This window comes from Mastigoproctus giganteus, chromosome 3 (genome assembly GCF_048544385.1).
Source record: "Mastigoproctus giganteus isolate SK-2022 chromosome 3, ASM4854438v1, whole genome shotgun sequence".
Lineage (NCBI taxonomy): Eukaryota > Metazoa > Arthropoda > Arachnida > Uropygi > Thelyphonidae > Mastigoproctus > Mastigoproctus giganteus.
The window spans coordinates 54396745-54416740 of NC_143577.1; the positions used below are offsets into that span (position 1 = coordinate 54396745).

The 19996-nt window shown below is 38.0% G+C and overlaps 1 protein-coding gene across 1 annotated transcript; it reads right to left on the reverse strand.

The window, feature by feature from the left end:
• Window positions 1–7194: 7194 nt before the first annotated feature.
• On the reverse strand, window positions 7195–17783 carry LOC150087997 (uncharacterized). Its single transcript, XM_090369294.1, has 2 exons — window positions 17582–17783; window positions 7195–10048 (listed from the first exon to the last, which is right to left on the reverse strand). The coding sequence occupies exons 1-2, from the start codon at window positions 17588–17590 to the stop codon at window positions 7910–7912; spliced, it is 2148 nt and encodes a 715-aa protein (XP_090225420.1). The 5' UTR covers window positions 17591–17783; the 3' UTR covers window positions 7195–7909.
• Window positions 17784–19996: the final 2213 nt, after the last annotated feature.

Below are 19996 nucleotides of genomic sequence, written 5' to 3' on the forward strand. Positions count from 1 at the left end.
AATCAATCCTGTTATCGGTTTGAGATTGCAGTGTTCGGCACCAATTTTTGATTGAACATTTCCACGCTAATATAAAGTAAAAGATTTCATATTATTCAATTCCTCAAATGATTAGTATCGTTTATTATTATGTCTGTATGTCAACCAACCGATCTGCATGTTGTACAGATTGAAAAATCCGAAATAACTCATGAGGACCTTATGCCCGCCTCCTAAGATTGGCGAATTACAGCATCGACTGAATAGGACTGTAATTCCTCCTGTGATCGACGGGAATCGAACCCAGACCTTTTCAAACAAGTGGCAAACAGCAATCATGCCAAGTAAGAAGGCCGATATATATAAAGACATCTGTAGTAATTTTGGGATATGCTTGTATAAAAATTGTAATAAATCGATCTGGTTCCGTATTATCTTTTTAGCTTTCATTTTCCTTACAGTATAATTACAATCCGGTATCTTCTTCAGCGCAATCTAACTCTCTTCTGAAGGTACACTTCGCGGCAGCAGCAAGAAACACTGTTCTGGTCTATGGGGGGGAGGTGAAATGAGGTTGTATCACTACGCATAAATTCTAAATCTGCTGAGTTGAATTAGAAGAACCAATAAAAATTTAGGTATCATTTATATGAAATCTTCATTTATGTGAACAAAGGAATATTAAAAGTTTTGCATTCAGTGAGTTTAAAATTACCAACTTGTTTGAATGCGTAATAAGCTTTTGCGCGTGTCAACTACAGTCAGTGGAGGTTCATTCACAGTTCAGTTTTTATTTATTTATTTTTATGAAAACTCCAAAAACGAGATGTATTAAAAATTATAGTACATAGTACCGCCCTTCGGTTGAAGGTTGAGAAGTTGAAGGAAGATAACTGTTGACATTAGACTTTCAATTTCTGCAGATTGCAATTTTCAGGAAATACGTATGAAGGAAGGCTGTTCCAGAAAGAAGAAGTTGAATGAATAAGTGAGAAAGAGGAAAAATTGGTTCTGTGAGTTTGAGTTTGAGTTGGACAGTAAAAGGGTGTTGACTGTGTAGCACCTGTTAGAACTGCTTGGGAAGAGAGAGCGAGCGGAATTACAGAAGCCAATTCAGAAGAAAAGTGTCCATGGAAGTATTTATAGAAAACACATGCAAGAGACACAACGTCTATAGACAGAGAGTGGAGAGCTTCGTTAGAGTTGAGTCATTAATTAACCTGACTGCCCTCTTTGAATGGAGTTTAGCAGCCTTTGAGGGACACCGCCACAGATGTGAGAACAATGTTCCATGGTAGGGTGGATTTGATTTATACAGAATGAACAGCTGTTTGGAAGAAAAGTAACGCCGAGAACGAAAGAGAAAATCCAGTTTTTTAGATGCAGAGGAAGCAGTATTTGTAATGTGCTTGTGCCAAGAGAGATTAGAAGTCAGGATAACCCCTAACAGACATATATGTGACCTTGTCTAGAAATATGAGTATTGTCAATGGTAAGCATAGGAGCAGAAGAATCCATTTTGCGAGATATAAGACAAGATTGAGTATTAGAAGGATTGAAATCAACTAAGCTATCTTTGCCCCACTGGAGAATTACCTGAAGATCGACATTTAAGGAATTGGTAGCAGATTTTCGAGAAGTTGAAGCTGATTGAGCAGGACAAGGTTTTTCAAAATGGAAAGTAGAATGCAGTGTGCTATCATCGGCAAAACTATGGATAGGATTTCCAGTCAATGAAAGAAGGTCATTAATATACAAGAGGAAAAGAGTGGAGGAAAGAACTGGACCATGGGGGACACCGGCATTATTGGAGAAGAAGTTAGAAGTAAAGAGCCATCTACCATCACCCCTCAGTGAGCTGTTAGAGAGAAAACGGGATACCCAATTGGCAAACCATAAGATGGAAGCTTATTTAGAAGACCTTTATGGCAAACACGATCAACGGTCTCTACAATGTCAAGAGCAACTGTTTGAGTTTCACCAAACTTTTCCATTGAATTTGGGCATAGACGGGTAACATAAGCCAGAATATCACCAGTGGATCAACTCTGACGGATTCTATGCTGGCGATCGTTGATCAGATGGAAGGTTTCTGGATAGTGTAAGAATCGGCGGTTAATTGATTGCTACATTACTTGAGAAAGAGTAGAAATAAGTGCAATGGGATAATAATTGGATGGGAGGGATTTGTCACCCTTTTTTTAAGAACTGGCTCGATATGAAAAAAATTCTAAGAAAAGGGAAAAGACCTTTGGAACAAGAAAGAGAAAAAAGGCCACACAGAACAGGAGTAAATTCAGGAGCACAGGTTTTGAGAACAAGTGGAGAAACACTACCAAGACCTGAAGCTTTCTTAGCATCAAAATTTTTAAAAATCCTTCTGATGGAACACCGCAGGAAGCACAGAATTCAGTGTACTGGGAATGGTAGAAGGTGGTTTAACAAGGTCATCAATACACGAGTTAGAAGAAAAGTAGGATGCTAGCTTGTCAGCTTTATCTTTGGCTGAAGTGGCAATAGAATTATCTGGTTTTGATAGAGGTAGGAATAGAGATGAGCAAAAATTGTGGCCAATAGCTTTGGCAAGAGACCAGAATGCTCGGCTACCATTTGAACAAGAAGCAAGTTTTCTATTCTTGGCCTGTTCGAAAACTAGTTTGGACTGATTGATAACTACTTTACAATTGTTGCAAGCTTTGTGTAGGCACAAAATGAACCTGGGGATTTGGATACAAGCCAATTGCGATATGCAACATTCTTATCATAAAGAGCCATAGCACATTTATTGGAAAACCAGGGTTTAAATAAAGTCCACTCACCTCGACTGTGTACTTAGAAGAGTTGTTTGTGAGAAAAAGATCAAGAATATTGTCTAGTATTCGGGAAGGTAAATGAACAATCTGTGCGAGGTCATTAGTAATTGAAAAAGCCTCAGCATCTCGACCAGCTGGGTCGGTGTGACGAGAAAACCGAAGCCAGCTGGAGTTGTGAACATTAAAATCACCAAGGAATATTACCTCACTGTTAGGAAAGTTAGTCTGGAGAAAGTCAAGTTTCAAAGAGAGGAAGTCTAAGAGTTACAAGTGATTAGTGGAGTTGGCAGAACGATAGAGGCAGCAGATAATTTTGACATAAGATTTTAAGGCAGGGAGATTTTAAGCCAGAGAAGATCGCACGAGTAGATTCCAAATTACAAGTCTCTGACAGGGATATCAAAACGGACGTATGCAGAAGTATAATCTTTAAAGGGAAAGGAATTGTAGAGCGAATAATTAGGACAACTGAGATAAGCTGTGTTTAAATCAACTGATGGCTCAATGCTGATGGCATTCTTCCTCTTGCTCATACCACACATGAGGGGAACCCCTGGTGCCGTTTGACCCTAAACACACCTTACACTTTACATTTTGCAGGTGAGGGGGCATAGATTAAAATTGAGGGAAGATGGTTGTAGGGTAGATGAGAAGAAGTTTGTCTTTAGCTAGCAGCCCGTTGATTGTAGGAACACACTTCCATGTGTTGTTGTGGAAGTGGTTAGTTTAATAAACTCAAGGAAGAACGAGACAAATTCTTGGAGAGGATGAATGGATGGATGGGTGAGGTGAGTAGTTTTTTGTTTATTTATTTATTTATTTTTTGGCTACTGATCTATAAGTTTTCTTTCTTGCATCATTTGCCACTACTAATACTAACAGTAATACTAATACTAATTTCAATTATTCTAAAATGATTTTAATATGTATTTAGGCTTCAAATATTTTATTTTAAAATATAAATTTCTTTATAAATTTGAAAGTTTTTAGAAATGTAAAAATTTATTTCGGCAGAAACACGCTGAAATATCTCTAAGGAGCTTAATGTAGGATTAAATGTCTTAAGGCCGACTGGGCTAGCCGTGTGGGTAAAGTACCTGCCCGGAACCCAAAGGTCGCGGGTTCGATTCCTGCCTCCGGCTTGGATCAAAGTACTGCAAAAACCTTGGGAGGTGCAATATGGCCACAGAAGCCGATGCGCCAACAACTACCAAACAAAAAAAAAAAAAAAAAAAAATGTCTTAATTAAAAAGGATAAGCCCTTTAAAGTATTTAACTTCTATTGCTAAATACGTTAACATCTAACTCTTCAAAAGCAATACATGTATATCAATTGAATTACATTTAAAAATACATTACAAAAACCCATAAATTATCAAATAATGTTTCATTTAAAATAATTTATTTTAGGATATAATGTAATTTTATGCTTCTAAATTCATCTTCTATTTACTTTTAAGCTTATAATGCTACTATTAAATAGCAAACTTTCCGAATAAAGAGAAATATCAAAATAAAATGAAATTTACTGCAAAATGTCAGCCCATTTGAACTGGAATTTTGCAGGAAATTTAATTTAAAAATTGTCTATTCGGATAATTTTCGATCTTCTCATACTAAGCTTAAATCGATCCGATGTTATTGGTATCTGTGTCCCGAAACGTTAGAAAACTCTAACATATTGGTAACACGGGTGAAATGACAATTCTATTTGAGCTTAAAAGAGAAGTTTAAAATCAATTGGTGAGTTTCACCTTTACCAAGGGTAATAAGAACTGTCCCTGGACAGTCAGTACAAGTAGTAAACAGAGGACTTGGCATATACGCTGCCCTACCATTAATATCCGGACACTCCTACATGGATGGGGAAACAGATCCTATGCATGCAACACGTCACAGAACCTTCGAACAGACAATTGCAAAAGTGGGCACGCAAGATGACACCTTCAACAGAATTACCTCAACAGTTCAACAGAATTGATCATCTCAACAAATGCTAGACGCCGATTAACATGGTGTAAGGAGCGCGAATCCTGGACTGTAGGGCAGTGGAAAGCAGTCCCGTGGACATACGAGTCGAGGTTCGCACTCTACCAGTGTGATGGCCATTCCTGGGTGTGGCGAATGCTAGGGGAACAGTTCCTTCCTGATTGTATCCTCCCAACAATGAAGTTTGGTTGAGGCAGTGTCATGGTATGGGGTTCCTTTCGATAACTGAATGCTGCCATGAATGCTGCGCAATATCAGGAGAGCCTGGACAATTATGCACTTCCAACATTATGGCAATACTTCGGGGAAGGCCCATACCTGTATCAGCAAGACAACACGCCATGCGATAGTGCTCGGGTCGTAACAGAGTGGTTTGAGGACATGTGTGTGAAAAAGTTGGATTGGCCAGCCCAGAAACTGATCTGAACTCCATTGAGCATCTTTGGAATGTATTGGATCGTCGGGTACGTGCACGTAGAGATCGCCCAACAAACAAGGCCAAACTGGTGGCTGCGTTAAAGGCCAAGGGAGGAACATATCACCTGACATTTATAAAAAAGCTGGTTGAGAGTATGTCGCGATGATTGAAGGCCGTCAAAAAAGCAAAAGGTTTGAGCACAAAATATTAAATGACATAATGAAACCTTTTTTTTTTTGTCTAAAGGCAGGTTTCCGGATATTAATGGTAGCGCAGTGAATTCCAGACGGCCGAGATGAATCCATATCAATTCGTTGCAAAACATTTCACTCTACGATAGTCCGGTGCACGACAATTTGGTGCATGACAGTTTGGTGTATGCGACAGTTCCGTGTACGAGACAATTTGGTGAATGACATTTGACTGTATGTGACAATTTGGTGTATGCCCGACAATTCGGTGTATCATACAGAGATCATACTAATGAACAAAATCAATAAATAAAAGGTTAAGAAAACAAGAGAAATTTTGGCGACTCAGAAAGGAGGAATGCAGAAATTTAGAAATAAGAAAATAATATATTTTCTACCCATTTATTTTGTATAAAAGAATTCATGTCACTTCTTGTCATAGGCTTCGTCCATATTGTAACACCTTTAATCTAGATAATGATTTATTATTGTATTTTTTGTTAGTCTTGCGTTTATTTTAGGCGTGCTTACTCGCCTATCCATAATTCATCCACGGCACTAGCCTACTACTAACTTCTTTCAATAAAAACTATAGCGCGGGTTGAAAACCGAAAGTCAGATGCGCATTACCCAGCTGGCATCCATTATAATGATCTCTACTTTTAATCACTGGAATGAACCCCTCTCCATGAGTATTTCCTAAAAAATGAAACTTACAGAAATGAAAGTAAAGTGCGAACAAGGTTTTCTTGTATCCCAATCTTTATCCTGTCCGTGGTACTCTTTTTAAATAAGATTTATTTCCTAATAAGATTTCCTAAAAAAAGTAGAATGTACATTAAAAAATGAAGGTGTGTAGTACTCTCCACCAAAAATATAAAATATCAGGAAGGGCATGTTAAAAGTTTGAATCAACTTTTATTTTGGTTCAGAGACGATAACTGCTGGACTGAACATCAATGTACTTTCATAATGCTTACTGAGGGTTCAGATTTTCTTATTAGTATAATTTCTGCACGGATCTGAAGAAGATGAGTAAACACTGAAGAAATTTCTGTGGGTGTGCTCTCCTCGTTTCAAACGTTGCACTCCATCAGCCATATGCAAGATTACCAAGGAAGGGAGAGAATTTAGAGAGAATTTCCACTGCAAGAATGGTTCTTGTGACTTATTTGATTAATGTAATAATCTGACCCTATTAGCCGTTAACTGCTACCATATTCATTATTATTATGCCTGTTTCGCTGGATTAATGAAACTTTTATGTTTTCATGCCATCATTTTTGTACATTTTATTTAATAAACTGCACATGTGTGCGTGTTCTCAAAGCGTAGTGTTCTCTGGGTTCGAATCTCGTTAAGATGCTGGGTATTTTATGGGTTTTTTACACCAAGGACAAGTTAGGAGGGTTACGCAACCCTAACTCGTCCGAAACTGTTTTTTTTTTCCTTTTTGTTCATTTAGCAAAACAGTCACACTGGCCATAGAATGCACGCAATGGAAAGACACAACACACTAACCCTCATAGCCTTAGTTGCATTGTTTAAAAACAAAAACGATATTCAAAATCTGTTGCATATCACTTAGACAAGTTTAATTGTAAACTGGTATTTATGTGGATTTTTGGATTTCATACCAAGTTTATATAATTTGAATTAAAATGATTTTGTTAATGCCTATGTATAAATTACCATGTGGGGTTATTATTAATTGACATAATATAAAGAAGTGTGAAAAATGTTTACAGAAATGTGAGCTATTTTTCAATCTATTTTTCATGCATCAGCAGTAATTTATTTTTCAAAACACTTTCTTTTCAGTTTTCACAAAATAACAGTTTAGATCTGGACAACAGAACTCTATAAGCAGACATCGTTCACATTTTTAGATAACAGGAATGAAGAACAGAAACATGAATTTTCCAAGTACATTAATGATGTTAAAATTTATTTACATATCCATAGAGAGACTGCTTTTTTTTTCTTTCTCTGGTGGTTTTTTACAGTTGCAGTGAAACTAAGTATGCATTTCTTAAAATTTATGATTGTACAATGTCACACAAACTGTCCAGAGAATGAAAAAAAAAATCATTTAAACAGTGGCTTAAGTATTTAAATGTTATAACATGCATTTAAACAAAACCAATTTTTAAAACAATTTTTCTTGTAGAATCACACACTCACACACACATCGTGTATACTGTACATGGAAGGAACATCATAAACTTGTCTGCTGAAATCGGAAATGCGCCTGCGCCATAACACAGTACAAAACACTTTTGACAAAAACAATGATTTCACAACTGAGGAACGAATGATAGTTTCAGAATGTCGTCTGTCTGTAATGAGAAGACTTTTCTAATAAGATGCCAGTGCTTTTCGGTGTCCGATACGAGTTCGACCAGATGAAAGAGATACGGAATATTTACCTCCAGAATCCTTGGAGGGCATACAAATTGGTATGCGAAGGCGAAGCTTCCTGTTTCATCTTGACGTAGTTCACATCACACCACTCGTCTTCAATAGCTGTTACCAGAGCTTGACCAGTCACTCTTACCACCTGACCCTCCAAAACCGCTGCCGCCTGCGCTTTTAGATCCTCCATAACCACCGGCACCAGCACCAGCACCAGCACCACCAAAACCTTGTCCTTTACCGCCTCCGCCGAAACCACCTCCTCCATTTCCATAGCCGCCAGCACCTCCTCCATTGCCTTTGCCTGCTCCACCAAATCCTCCAGCACCTCCAGCTCCTCCTCCGTAGCCACTTCCTCCTCCACCGACGCTTCCGCCAAAACCACCAGTACCACCTCCATATCCACCATTGCCGCCAAAACCTCCAGCTCCACCTTTACCTGCACCTGCAAATCCACCTCCTCTTGCCCCACCAGCACCACCAAATCCTCCGCCATAGCCTCCTCCGCTTCCGATACCATTTCCTAAAGATCCTGCTTGTCCTCCACCATAACTGCCACCTCCTTTACCAGCACCTCCAAAACCACCAGCCCCTGATCCACCATGTCCTGCTCCACCTGCTCCTCCTCCATATCCACCACTACTACCAAAACCAGCTCCTCCTCCTCCAATGCCACCAGCACCACCTCCATAATATCCACCTCCAGCTTTTCCAGCTCCACCTCCATGACCAACACCACCAGCTCCACCTCCAAGGCCACCACCACCAGCTCCACCTCCAAGACCAGCACCTCCATATCCTCCTCCTACACCACCAGCTCCACCTCCAAGACCAGCGCCTCCATATCCCCCTCCACCACCAGCACCTTGTTTACCTGCTCCTCCAAATGCACCAGCACCAAATCCACCTTGCTTGCCTCCACCTGCTCCACCATAACCTCCTCCTCCTCCTACTGCACCAGTACCAAATCCTCCTGCTTTTCCTGCTCCACCTCCATATCCTCCTCCTACTGCACCAGCACCAAATCCTCCTTGCCTTCCTCCTCCACCTCCAAAGCTTCCACCTCCTGCACCTCCATAACTTCCACCTCCTATGCCTCCAACTGCTCCACCAGCAAATCCTCCCTGTTTACCCGCTCCTCCTACTCCTCCATATCCTCCTCCTCCTCCTACACCTCCAACTCCACCTGCACCGAATCCACCTTGCTTTCCTGCCCCTGCTCCACCATAACCTCCTCCTCCTATACCTCCTAGTCCACCGGCACCAAATCCACCTTGTTTTCCAGCTCCTCCACCATGTCCACCTACTCCACCTCCATAACCTCCACCACTTACACCAGCAACTCCTCCTGCACCAAAGCTTCCTCCCAGCTTTCCTCCTCCTCCAGCACCTCCAAGTCCACTAGCACCAAATCCACCCTGTTTTCCAGCTCCTCCATATCCACCTGCGCCACCTCCTGAACCACCAGCACCACCTCCATAACCACCAGCTGCACCACCACCAAATCCACCTGCTTTTCCTGCTCCTCCTCCATATCCTCCTCCACCACCATTGCCAAATCCTCCTTGCTTTCCTGCTCCTACAAATCCACCTGCTCCGCCTCCATGCCCGCCTGCACCTCCTCCTCCACCTCCATAGCCTCCACCAATATTACCATTTCCACCACTACCACCACCACCAAATCCTCCCTGTTTTCTTGCTCCTCCACCATATCCACCTCCTCCACCTGCATATCCACCTCCACCTATACCTCCAATTCCACCTGCACCAGGACCTTGTTTTCCTACTCCCCCACCATAATCGCCACCTCCGCCACCACCACTAATGCCTCCGCCTCCAAATCCTCCTTGTTTACCAGCTCCACCATAGCCTCCATTTCCAAAACCAGCCCCCTGTCCTCCAACTGCTCCACCTCCATAGCCACCTCCTATTCCACCTGAACCAAAACCTTGTTTTCCTCCTCCAGCACCGCCACCTTGTCCACCGCCACCAGTTCCATAACCTCCACCATGAGCACCTCCTGCAATTCCAAAACCGGCACCACCACCACCAATGCCTGCACCACCACCCGGACCATATCCTCCAGCTCCTCCTCCTCCATGTGTACCACCTCCGCCAAATGATCCTCCAAATCCACCTTGGCCTACTCCGCCAAAACCTTGTCCGCCATATCCACCCCCTTGTCCACCTTGGAACGAGGGCTCAACCAGTGTTCCGATGACGAATAAGCTGATCGGTAGCAGCTAAAAAAAAAGAAAAAAAAGAAAGAAATTACTGACTGATACTGATGATAGATTTGAAATATTTTAAATAAACTTACTCTTAAATATTGTAGCGAAATTATACTGTATATATATATTTTTAATGATATATACTTATATATTGAAGAAACAAACTAATATAATGCAATAATTAAATAATATAATTAAAAACCAAAGTATAACGTGGCATGTTTTCATAAAATATAAAAATAAATCACTAAAACTGTTTTTGTAATCTAAAAACTATAAAAAGCTTTGGTGAGTACGATCCAAGGCCGGATATTGAGGTATGCTGTTAAGGCTAATTGTAAATCGAAGCAGAGTACTTTAAGATTATTACTAAATATAATACCACTCTTATACCACGTGAAATTAATAATATAGTTTATTATTCGCCTAAACTACTGTACATTAAGATAACGTTTCAGGTATCTTACCGATACCCATCATCAGACCGTGCTGCTGTGCTGGCATCAGACCATGCACATCGGGTTTCTGGAACCATCGGCAAGAGGAGGCTGACAGCAGCATGGTCTGATGATGGGTGTCGGTAAGATACCCGAAACGTTACTTTAATGTATAGTAGTTTAGGCGAATAGCTTAATTGGGAAATTAATCATTTCCCAAATATTAATTCAGTCCATGAATTTATGATCACGCCGCGTACAAAATTTGGTTTGTTTATTTGATTATGAAGTAGTGCAATACCGAGGAACTCTCTGTGAAAGTGGCAAGTGTATTATATGATGTTGGTATGAAGGAATAAACCTTTTCTTCGTTTTTCAACTGATAAATTTTAAAAATCCAGACCTAGGAAACCAAAATTTTAAATTATGAAATCCTCAAAATGCTTCTGAGAAAAGTTCAAAAAGTTCCACTAAATAAGTTTAGTTGAATTCTGTTGTATAATATAAAATACGTAAATTTTTTTTGAATATTCAATTTTTATTTCTCTTTCTCGAAACTGCCAAAGATCCCTAAAATTGTGTTTGTACCCTGATTTAAAGAAATAGGGAACACAATCTTAGGGATAAACAGGTAAAGGTCAGGGTGTCATCCAAAACATGCTTAGGAATTTTTTTCTTCTCTCATTTCCTGCTAAAACTCAAAATAGAAGCACAAAGGTAAACTATACCTTCACGCTTCTATTTATAGAGTTCCCTCTTTCGTATACAATAGGAGGGTTAAGGTCTTCATTGGTAAGGTATTAATAAAACAAAGGGAAAAACTTAAGGAGAATATTAAGCAGTTCTGGTTTTGAAAATGAGGAAAATCGCACTCTCCAAATTAGAAGTGCAGTTTTGCTGGCTGACTATAATCCTTCAAAACTGACAGTTCGACTAACTTAATATTACCCTGCAAACATAAGCGCAGAAAGGAATATTTCTGCATATTTAAATAGAATGTAAAAACAGGAGGGATGTGTGCATCCCTCCTGTTTTTACATTAGGAGGGAGGCAAATGCGTCCCTAGTCTTTATTGGCAGAGCTGGTGTCATTGCTCCAAACATGCGAAGTTATTGTAGAACGTGCATAATATATAAACTGAAGAAAACACGAAGGATGAAGTTGGTGGGGACGGACGCCAGTTTTCATTCGTGTTTCTGATATTTGCTAAATGTTATTGATTTAATAAAACAAATGAGAGATTGACCTACTTTATGGAAACTACTATTCGCCTCCAGAGTAATTTATGTACTCAAAACAGGCTTTAATATAAACGGATTTTAGCCTTACGTTATAAAGTATATTATGTTTAGAAATAATGTTTTTGTTCAAAACAGATAATAATAGCGGAAGAATTACTGTACCATTATTAGTATACAAATGGTTACTGAGTAAAAGTCAATATGTAGTAGGCAGGTTTATTATTAATGGCGGAAATTTTAATCAACTGCGTGTGCTACCCCCCGAAGACAACCGCATTCTATGAAGTATATGGGGAGACGAAATAATGGGGAACAGTAGGGGATTATGGGAGGCCAAAGAAGGGTACAGGAAGAAACGCAGAGCCAGGTCACCTGTGGCAAATAGAAATGGCACGGTTAGAAGCCCCAAAGTAGGTAAGGTAGTAGGAAAAAATAGATTTCAAGGTCACAAGTTACGTTTATATTCTAGCCAAAAAAGTGAGAGAGAGAGAGAGAGAAGAGGAAGAAAACTATTATACAGATAAGCTGAAATGCGTCTCTAACACGTACATAGAATGCTTCTATATTTCATATCAGTTCCCACTATTTGTTTATTTTACATCTAATTTGAATAACCTTCATAGTGGATTGGTTAGCCAGACTTCACACACTCTGATAGTGGTTTAAGTTTCGGTAGGAATCACTCTACTGGAATTGCACGCTGAATGGAAAAGTAATGTGACCTTTCATTCTTTTAGAGGAACCATAACCTTATTTTCCCGCACACTGCGACCAAAGTTTACACACCTATCCCACCTGTGGAACAGCGCATGTACATAAGCTATAATGGAACAGGGGCAAGCAATTTCAGCCAGCCATTACTTCTAGTATACGACATTTTATCGGTTGTAAAATCTTTCCTCAACAGATGTTCCAGTGTCTCCCAAAGAGAAAAAGAACCGCATTATATAGTGGAGTTGTCAACACTTCACGCTCACCTGTTTGAACCACAATTCGTATGTGTTTGTATTGTTTAAAGCTGATAATTTTAAGAAATTGCTGTTTGAACAATTATTGCAGAGCTATTTTTTGTCTAATATTTGCCATGGAATGGATGCAATTCCCCGTAAGTTAATTTTGAACCCGGGGTTATGATTTTTAAAGCTGGCCTGATTTTAGACATATCCGATGCTAAGATCGAGTGGAGAAATGCGAGGGTTCCGCAGTACACGCGTTTCAGTTTACCATGGTTCTGTCTGACTTGACTGATAAATGCGTGCCTTCTTGCATTCTATCTCTCTGTCCCCCGTGACAATACATTGCTTTCACTACTTGTCACTAGTTTGAGATATCTGGGTTCGAGTTCTAGAGGAATTTCTATAATCCTCTTCAATCGAGGCAGTAGTTATCTGATTTGAGGCGGAGGGAATAGGATTTTTCTGCATGAGTTATTCCGGGTTTTCACTTTGCACAACATGCAAATTGGCCCATGAACACGCAGTACTACAGACACCCAACACCCATCTACGAATGCGGGTTACGCCTGGTATCGTTAAAATAATTATATATATTCTCTCTCTCTTGCAAACGTCTCTGACTCTCTAATTTGTTTCAGAATATAAACAGAAAATTTACTGTATTATTTATTTCCAGACAAAAAGGAAGACCATACACAACTCCAAGTCGTAAGAAGAAGCGAGGAAATGCCTATTGGTTTCCAAGTTTGGATTTCTTTCACTTTATTATAGATTTCAAAGTTCAGCTACTTCGATAAGCATACCAATAATTTCAGGATGGGATTCACTTGGCTCATTATAGCCTCAGACTCTGATGTGCTATAAAACCTTTAAACAAACAAACAAACAATCAGAATGGGAAAAACGGGATTCTGTTCATCTCCGGGCACGATGATAGAGATCACATGAGTTTACCAGTAGTTGTTTGACAAGGATTTATCCTTAATTTAACAAGAGATTATCCATAACTTGTTTAGTGGTCTCGTGGAATCGAACTACTGTCAACTCAAATGCGTCTACTACAGTGTTGACCAGTCGGCGACGTCAGACATCAATGAAAGAATATTTTGCAGATATTTGATCAACCTAGAGGAATTAATGCATTGTAGTAGCGATTACTTTATTCTTAAAAAAGATTTCTTCTTTTTAACTTATTTTCTCTTATTCTTAAAAAAAAGATAGTCGCGATTACTTTATTCTTAAACAAGGAAAAAAAAAAAAAGAGTAAATTCTTTACTCTAAAACTACATTAGGTTACAGCTTCAGTAACGGGGGTTAATTCCACTTTTCAAATTAACATTGCAATTTAAAAGGGACTTCCAATGGTCATATTTTCGAAAGTAAACGAAGAACCTAAAAATCCAATAGTGATAAACATCACAGAGTTGGCCGAATGTCTTGTCTCTCTTTAGAACTTATGTCCATTCGCTATTAGAGGCCACCCGCCTCATGATGAGAAGCCAGTAAGTTTCGAAACAGCTGTCAAGGCGGTGTCTCTCAGATTTTTAAATGTATAGCGGATTCGCCTGTTGGCCTATGCAATTTACAAAGATATTAGCAACTCAGATTGAACCGTGGATAACTTCCCCCGTGATCGCCCTTACCCACTAAGGCGCTTTAGACATGTCTGCATTTAATTTCTGCATTAATATCACCCACAGTCCTGTATAATAATATAAATTGTAATAATACTGGGTGCACTTTGTGTTTTTTTTAAAACGTTCCCTAACAGAAAAAATCGTGTATTAAACTAGTACGAAACCGAGTTAATGAGGAAATGCTGTGTTACACTTGGCATCATTTCATTTAGCCAGGACGCGAACTAAAAATAGCCCTTACAGCATTTTATGCATAAAGAATAGACAAATAATAAGAAGATAAGCGGCAATGATAATCGTAAGAGCAATTTTTAAAGAAGTGTCACTAATATATATCTTCGGATTTCAACAGATTGTATCACTTCCCTGTGGAAAATAAACGGCACACTTCCTTTTTGAGAGAACCATAAATATTCAGCAAGATATTAGTTGGCGCAGACACAACATAAAGATTCAAGTTTATATTGCGCTTAAACGAATCAAAATAATAAGCAGAGGGTCATTCACTCCAAATACTAAGATCATTCACCTCCCAGTGGAGGATATAATACAGCAATCTGACAATGAATCTCATTTATTTTAGAAACAAGTCTTTCCCCTTAAGGACAACTTGATTTTATGTAGAAGTCTTAGCAGAGGACTCCACGATATTTAATCCTTAATTATTGCTGTCTTTAAGAACCACTGGATTTAATAATAAAACATTTATATAATTACGAAGGACATTTATTAAATTATAATCTTTAGGATAGACTAATGTGCATTAAAATCATTTACGTGACTGGAACTATTGACAGGTTATATAAAAAATAAAGAGCTGTTGTGTGTAAAAACTAATATTGTATTATCAATAGAGCAACAGAATCACTGTAACTATGGGTACTCTGGTAAACGGATAAGGGAATTACTGTCCATCCTCCACCTGTACTTTTTCTGCTCTAGTTACGCTTCCGGGAGGGGGAGGGAGGAGATATCGGAAAGTTTTTGTGAAAGGCATTTGATCCTTATCATCGTACGCTTTCATCAGTGATTATTTCTATCGCATCTGCACAATCCTTTGTGGAGTGAAAGTCGCCCTATTTCAACCAACATAAAGTAAACTCAACTCTCCCCTTTTTTAATCCAATGGTCCTATTATTCGACAAAATAGCGAGTTCAACTGAAACGTTAAAGGCCGACAAAGAATTACGTTTTCACGCGATGATATTTAAAAATAAAATAAGAAAAAAAAAAACATAAATATTTATTCAGTATGGAAACTTAAATACATTTTTAAGGTGTTGTGTTTCTTGAACAGTACCTAACACCAACTAAATCGTATGGTTTCGTATTCTTAAATGAAAGGTTGATAGCCTAAAGATACATTTTAAATATTCTTCTCTAGAAGTATTTAATTATAATATAATATAATTAATTTTGTAGTTAGAATATTAATTATTTGCAGAAGTATTTCTAATTTGTCCAGCTTGGATTATTTGCTTTCTTCGGCGTTTTTCTTAATGCTTTAATTTAAAAATAATTAACCTGCCTAAATTGTTAAAGTATCCTTTCTTGGTAGACTGTTCAACAGCTGCTTAATTTTGGCTTATTTTTATTACTTGAGTGTAACAGACAGTCCGGTTTTTCCACTTTGACAGAGGAAGGGTCATTGGCATAGACAATGATGGAAGGTAGCATGAAGTTTACGGAAACGTGTCTCGAGATAAAAAAAGAAAGAAAGAAAACCCAGTTGCTAACGATGTATATAAAAAAACAAAACGGAGCCCAACCCAAATTATGAGACCGATTATACACAATCAGCAATAAATACGACCAACTAATGAATGAAAAAAAAAAAAAAAAAAAAAAAACAGAATGAGTTTTAAACAAAAAAAAAAATTAAATGGTAGAAAATTCTATAGAAAATTTTATGGAGAAATTTTTATATTTCTCCAGGAGGAGAAAAAATGCAATTTTTTTTCCAGACTATATATTAATGAAGAAAAGTTTGATATTACTTCACCTGAATAGGTATTTATCCTTTTTTCCGAACATAATATGCTTTGAAATAAATTCCACTGCTTAAGTCGACCAATATTGCAGCATACAGTTAAAGATGTATTAAAAAAATTTTTTTTTTTTTTTTTTTGTAGCGAAGTAGCGCAGGTGCTCAACGTGTGCACCTGCGGTTATGTACGCTACTTCAGCACCTTGTAGAAGTCGATATGCATAAACTCCAGATGGGAGAAACTAACTGTTCTAAGTAAATGAGCCTGAGGAAAGAATTAAGAGCTTAGTTAGTGTACAGAAGAGTAAGTAGATGTTTCAACTAGAAAATCCCAGTTTTTCATGTTCACAATCATTGGAGTAGCCTTTATATAAACACCTGAATTGCCTTTTCCATTAATGTAAACAATCCAACCATCTTCAGATACCTCCATTGTTCATCCGTTATCACATCCCATTTATATCATTGACAAACAAAGGAGCTGGATTATTCTGTTATTAATTTAAATTTCGACTAAAGAAAGGAAATATTATTTTAGAATGAAATTAATGAGGCACACCAATGAATGAATAATAAATATGGTCAATATTTAGATTTTTTTTTTTTTTTTTTGCAAACGAATCATAAGTCCTAAACAATGCCAATTTTACATCAAGGGTAAGAACTACAAGGCTAAGGGTAAGAACTAAAGTCACGATTTTTTTAAAAAACCTGACCTGGTATCTTAATATTGGTTCAAGCCTTCATAGTAAAAAAAAAAAGGTGTATAAATTAATGTGCATTTTATACGCATATTATACAAGAAAAAAATTGCAAATTTTAATGAATTATAAATAAAATTAAAATTAAAGCAAAGTTAATTATGTTTCCATTATTGTTTCTTAGATACACGGATCCTAACTGTTTTTTTTTTTAAATAAAAAGTCATCCATAATAGTGATTGCCTCAAATAAACAGAACTTTGGATTGGAATGGTACAGGAATTCCTGTACATTACTGTACCGTTTCTGTTGTGTAATGAAGAATTCGTGAGGTGTATTGTTTCTCAGTTTTTAAAATTCTAACAGAAATTGTGTATTCTTAAAGAGACAATCAATTTAAAATAAAATAAATAAAAGCTTTTAGGCAAATAAAAATACTTTGTTTTTTTAAAAACACCTTGAAATCGAATAAAATAGAATTAAAAAAAAAGGTACAATTGAGCGTTTGTTTTCCCTAAAAAAACAAAAAAAAGTCTGTGTGTACATTGTTGATAACATTGCAGGTAAAGAGTAAATAAATACTTACGATTTTCATCGTTGGTCTCCGATAAAAGGTGTTCTTCACAGACACATACACAGAGGAACAAGAAAACTAGTCACGAGGTTGGGGAAACGATCTGACACTATATCCTTACCCCTGACTGTCTCAAGGGTAGAGTGGTTTAACGTCAGCTGGCCACTGCCATTTTATAGTCACCACAGACTCCCTTCATACAACTTGATTGGTCGGAAATATTAGGGGTTGCGAGAAAAAGAGTTCTAATCCGTTATCATATAATGAGAGGGGATGGAAGAGAAGGGATAACAAGAGGGGAAATATTTCAGAAGCTCTTCATTCGTCGGAGAAGTAGGTCGCAGTGACTCCCACCCCAACTGGTCTCTTCATTAAGTGGTTGCACAATCACTTTCAACGGATACTTTCGCCCACACCGATGTCGTTTTGACCCATCCGCTCTCCGCTCTTTTTCTCTACACTCCATTATCCTGTCGACCACAGACACCCTGTACGGGTCAGTGTGCCACTGGCGATGCTGTGCGATAACGACTGCGGCACGAAGTCTGCGTTCAGAAATACATACGAGCGTTCCGCTCTAACGAGCCACCTGCACGCATTTCTGTTGCGACCGGTGAAAGCGGGAAATACGTGTGAAAAGAAAAAGACGATTTTATTTCGAAGGATTACCTTTCTCGCTCTATAATTTTAAGATTTTCTTCCAGCAAGCACAGCATTCTAGATCCAGCCACTTCCTTTCGTTCACGTCACTATTTCATTAAATGAAATACGTCTTTCCCAATATATACAGTAATAACACACACTTGCAATCATTCCTAACAAAATCATATAGGAAAAACAATTTCCTTGATTTTCAAATGATACTTCGAACTAATCCCTCTTCCAGTATCGCCAAATTGTGCTGCCAAACAATAAATCTGCGATTTTCTACAAAGAAATTTCATTTATTCTTATGCTTTCTTAAATTTGGCGCTATTTTATAAGTCTTATTATCATTTAGAAAAAGAATAATCAAAAGTACAGTAAACTGTATTAAATCCGGCACCTTTTGGGATTGTGAGTGCCCCAAAGAGAGGTATATCTCGTATTTGAGCAGTTTTAGAAGAGCATATTTCAATAAATATTAAGCACAAACAACTAATGTTATTTACATCTTCAAACATTTATCATGATTATCTTGTCCTTTTCTCTGTTTCTGCTACTATCAGGGATTTAAACAGCATGGATAAAGTGATGATCTCAGTTCTCGGAACAGATCAAACTTGCCTTGGTAACCAGTTGCCCAGGTATTGCACTTCTTTCAACAGATAACTTTAGCAATATTACAAATTTGGACATCATTACAACTGTTTTGTTTAGGTGTTATTACTAGATCCCACGTGCGATCTAATGAGAGAGCAGTTAATCCTGAAGTAGGCTCTCATTGCAGTCTGACCCTTTTAACAAGTTTGTTCTGATGAAGAATTGAGACTATTGCAGTATAATTAATAAAAGGAGGACATTGCAACGTTTGAAATAGTTTAAATATAAAATTCTTTCTCTGCGTTAACTTTTGCACTTCCCCTGGCTGTGGCCTTGTGCTGTTTTACACACGACTACGTGCATCCACGTAGTCATCCCAAAGTAAGTAAGATCGTTTTTAATCGAATGACATCAGCCATTAGGCAAATCCGTTATCCATTAAAAACTCGAGGCATTGCTCTGTCGGATTTCGGAACTTACTGGTTCCATCAACGGACAGCAAGTTGTCTAATTAGCAACTTTATGCTGAGCAGTGAACAGATGTATCGAATCTAAACTAGAAGCTAAGTGGTAGATTGGAAGAAAACTTCTAATTGGAAATAGTTACGATTGGAAGCCTAACTATAACGTTTCCTATTGGAAATGTTTACGTGAATGTTAACTTATGTAGTCGTTTATAAAAGAGCATAAGCTGGAACTCTATCACTGCCATTGGAGAGGCAACAACGTCCCCCTTGATCGTTGTCTGCAAAAGTTAGCCCAGAGAAGCGTTTTATATGCTTTTCGCTGCACTTTAAATCCTGCCGGCCACAAAAACAGATCAAAGGTCCTACAAGTTTCTTAAAGAATTCCAGTCTAAGTGCCGGATTTTCAAGAATTTACTGTATTTTCATTGATTTATCTTAACGCCTTTTGGGCTCTGCTCAAATTCCATTTCAAGTTGAGAAACACTGAATTAAAAGATCTTCCTCCGAATTATAAGCACTTATTTCCTCTGAGCAACACTTTGAACTATGGAATGATCCAATACTTTTATACTTTTTAAAAAAATGATATGGTATAATATTATCTCAAATCAAAAGGGCAGGTTTAAGAGGTGTTGGATTTTAGAAGAGCGTGGAGATTTTTAGAGGGCCTTTTGGTGAAACTGTTGTGGGAGAATCACATTTTAATGAATATTAACGC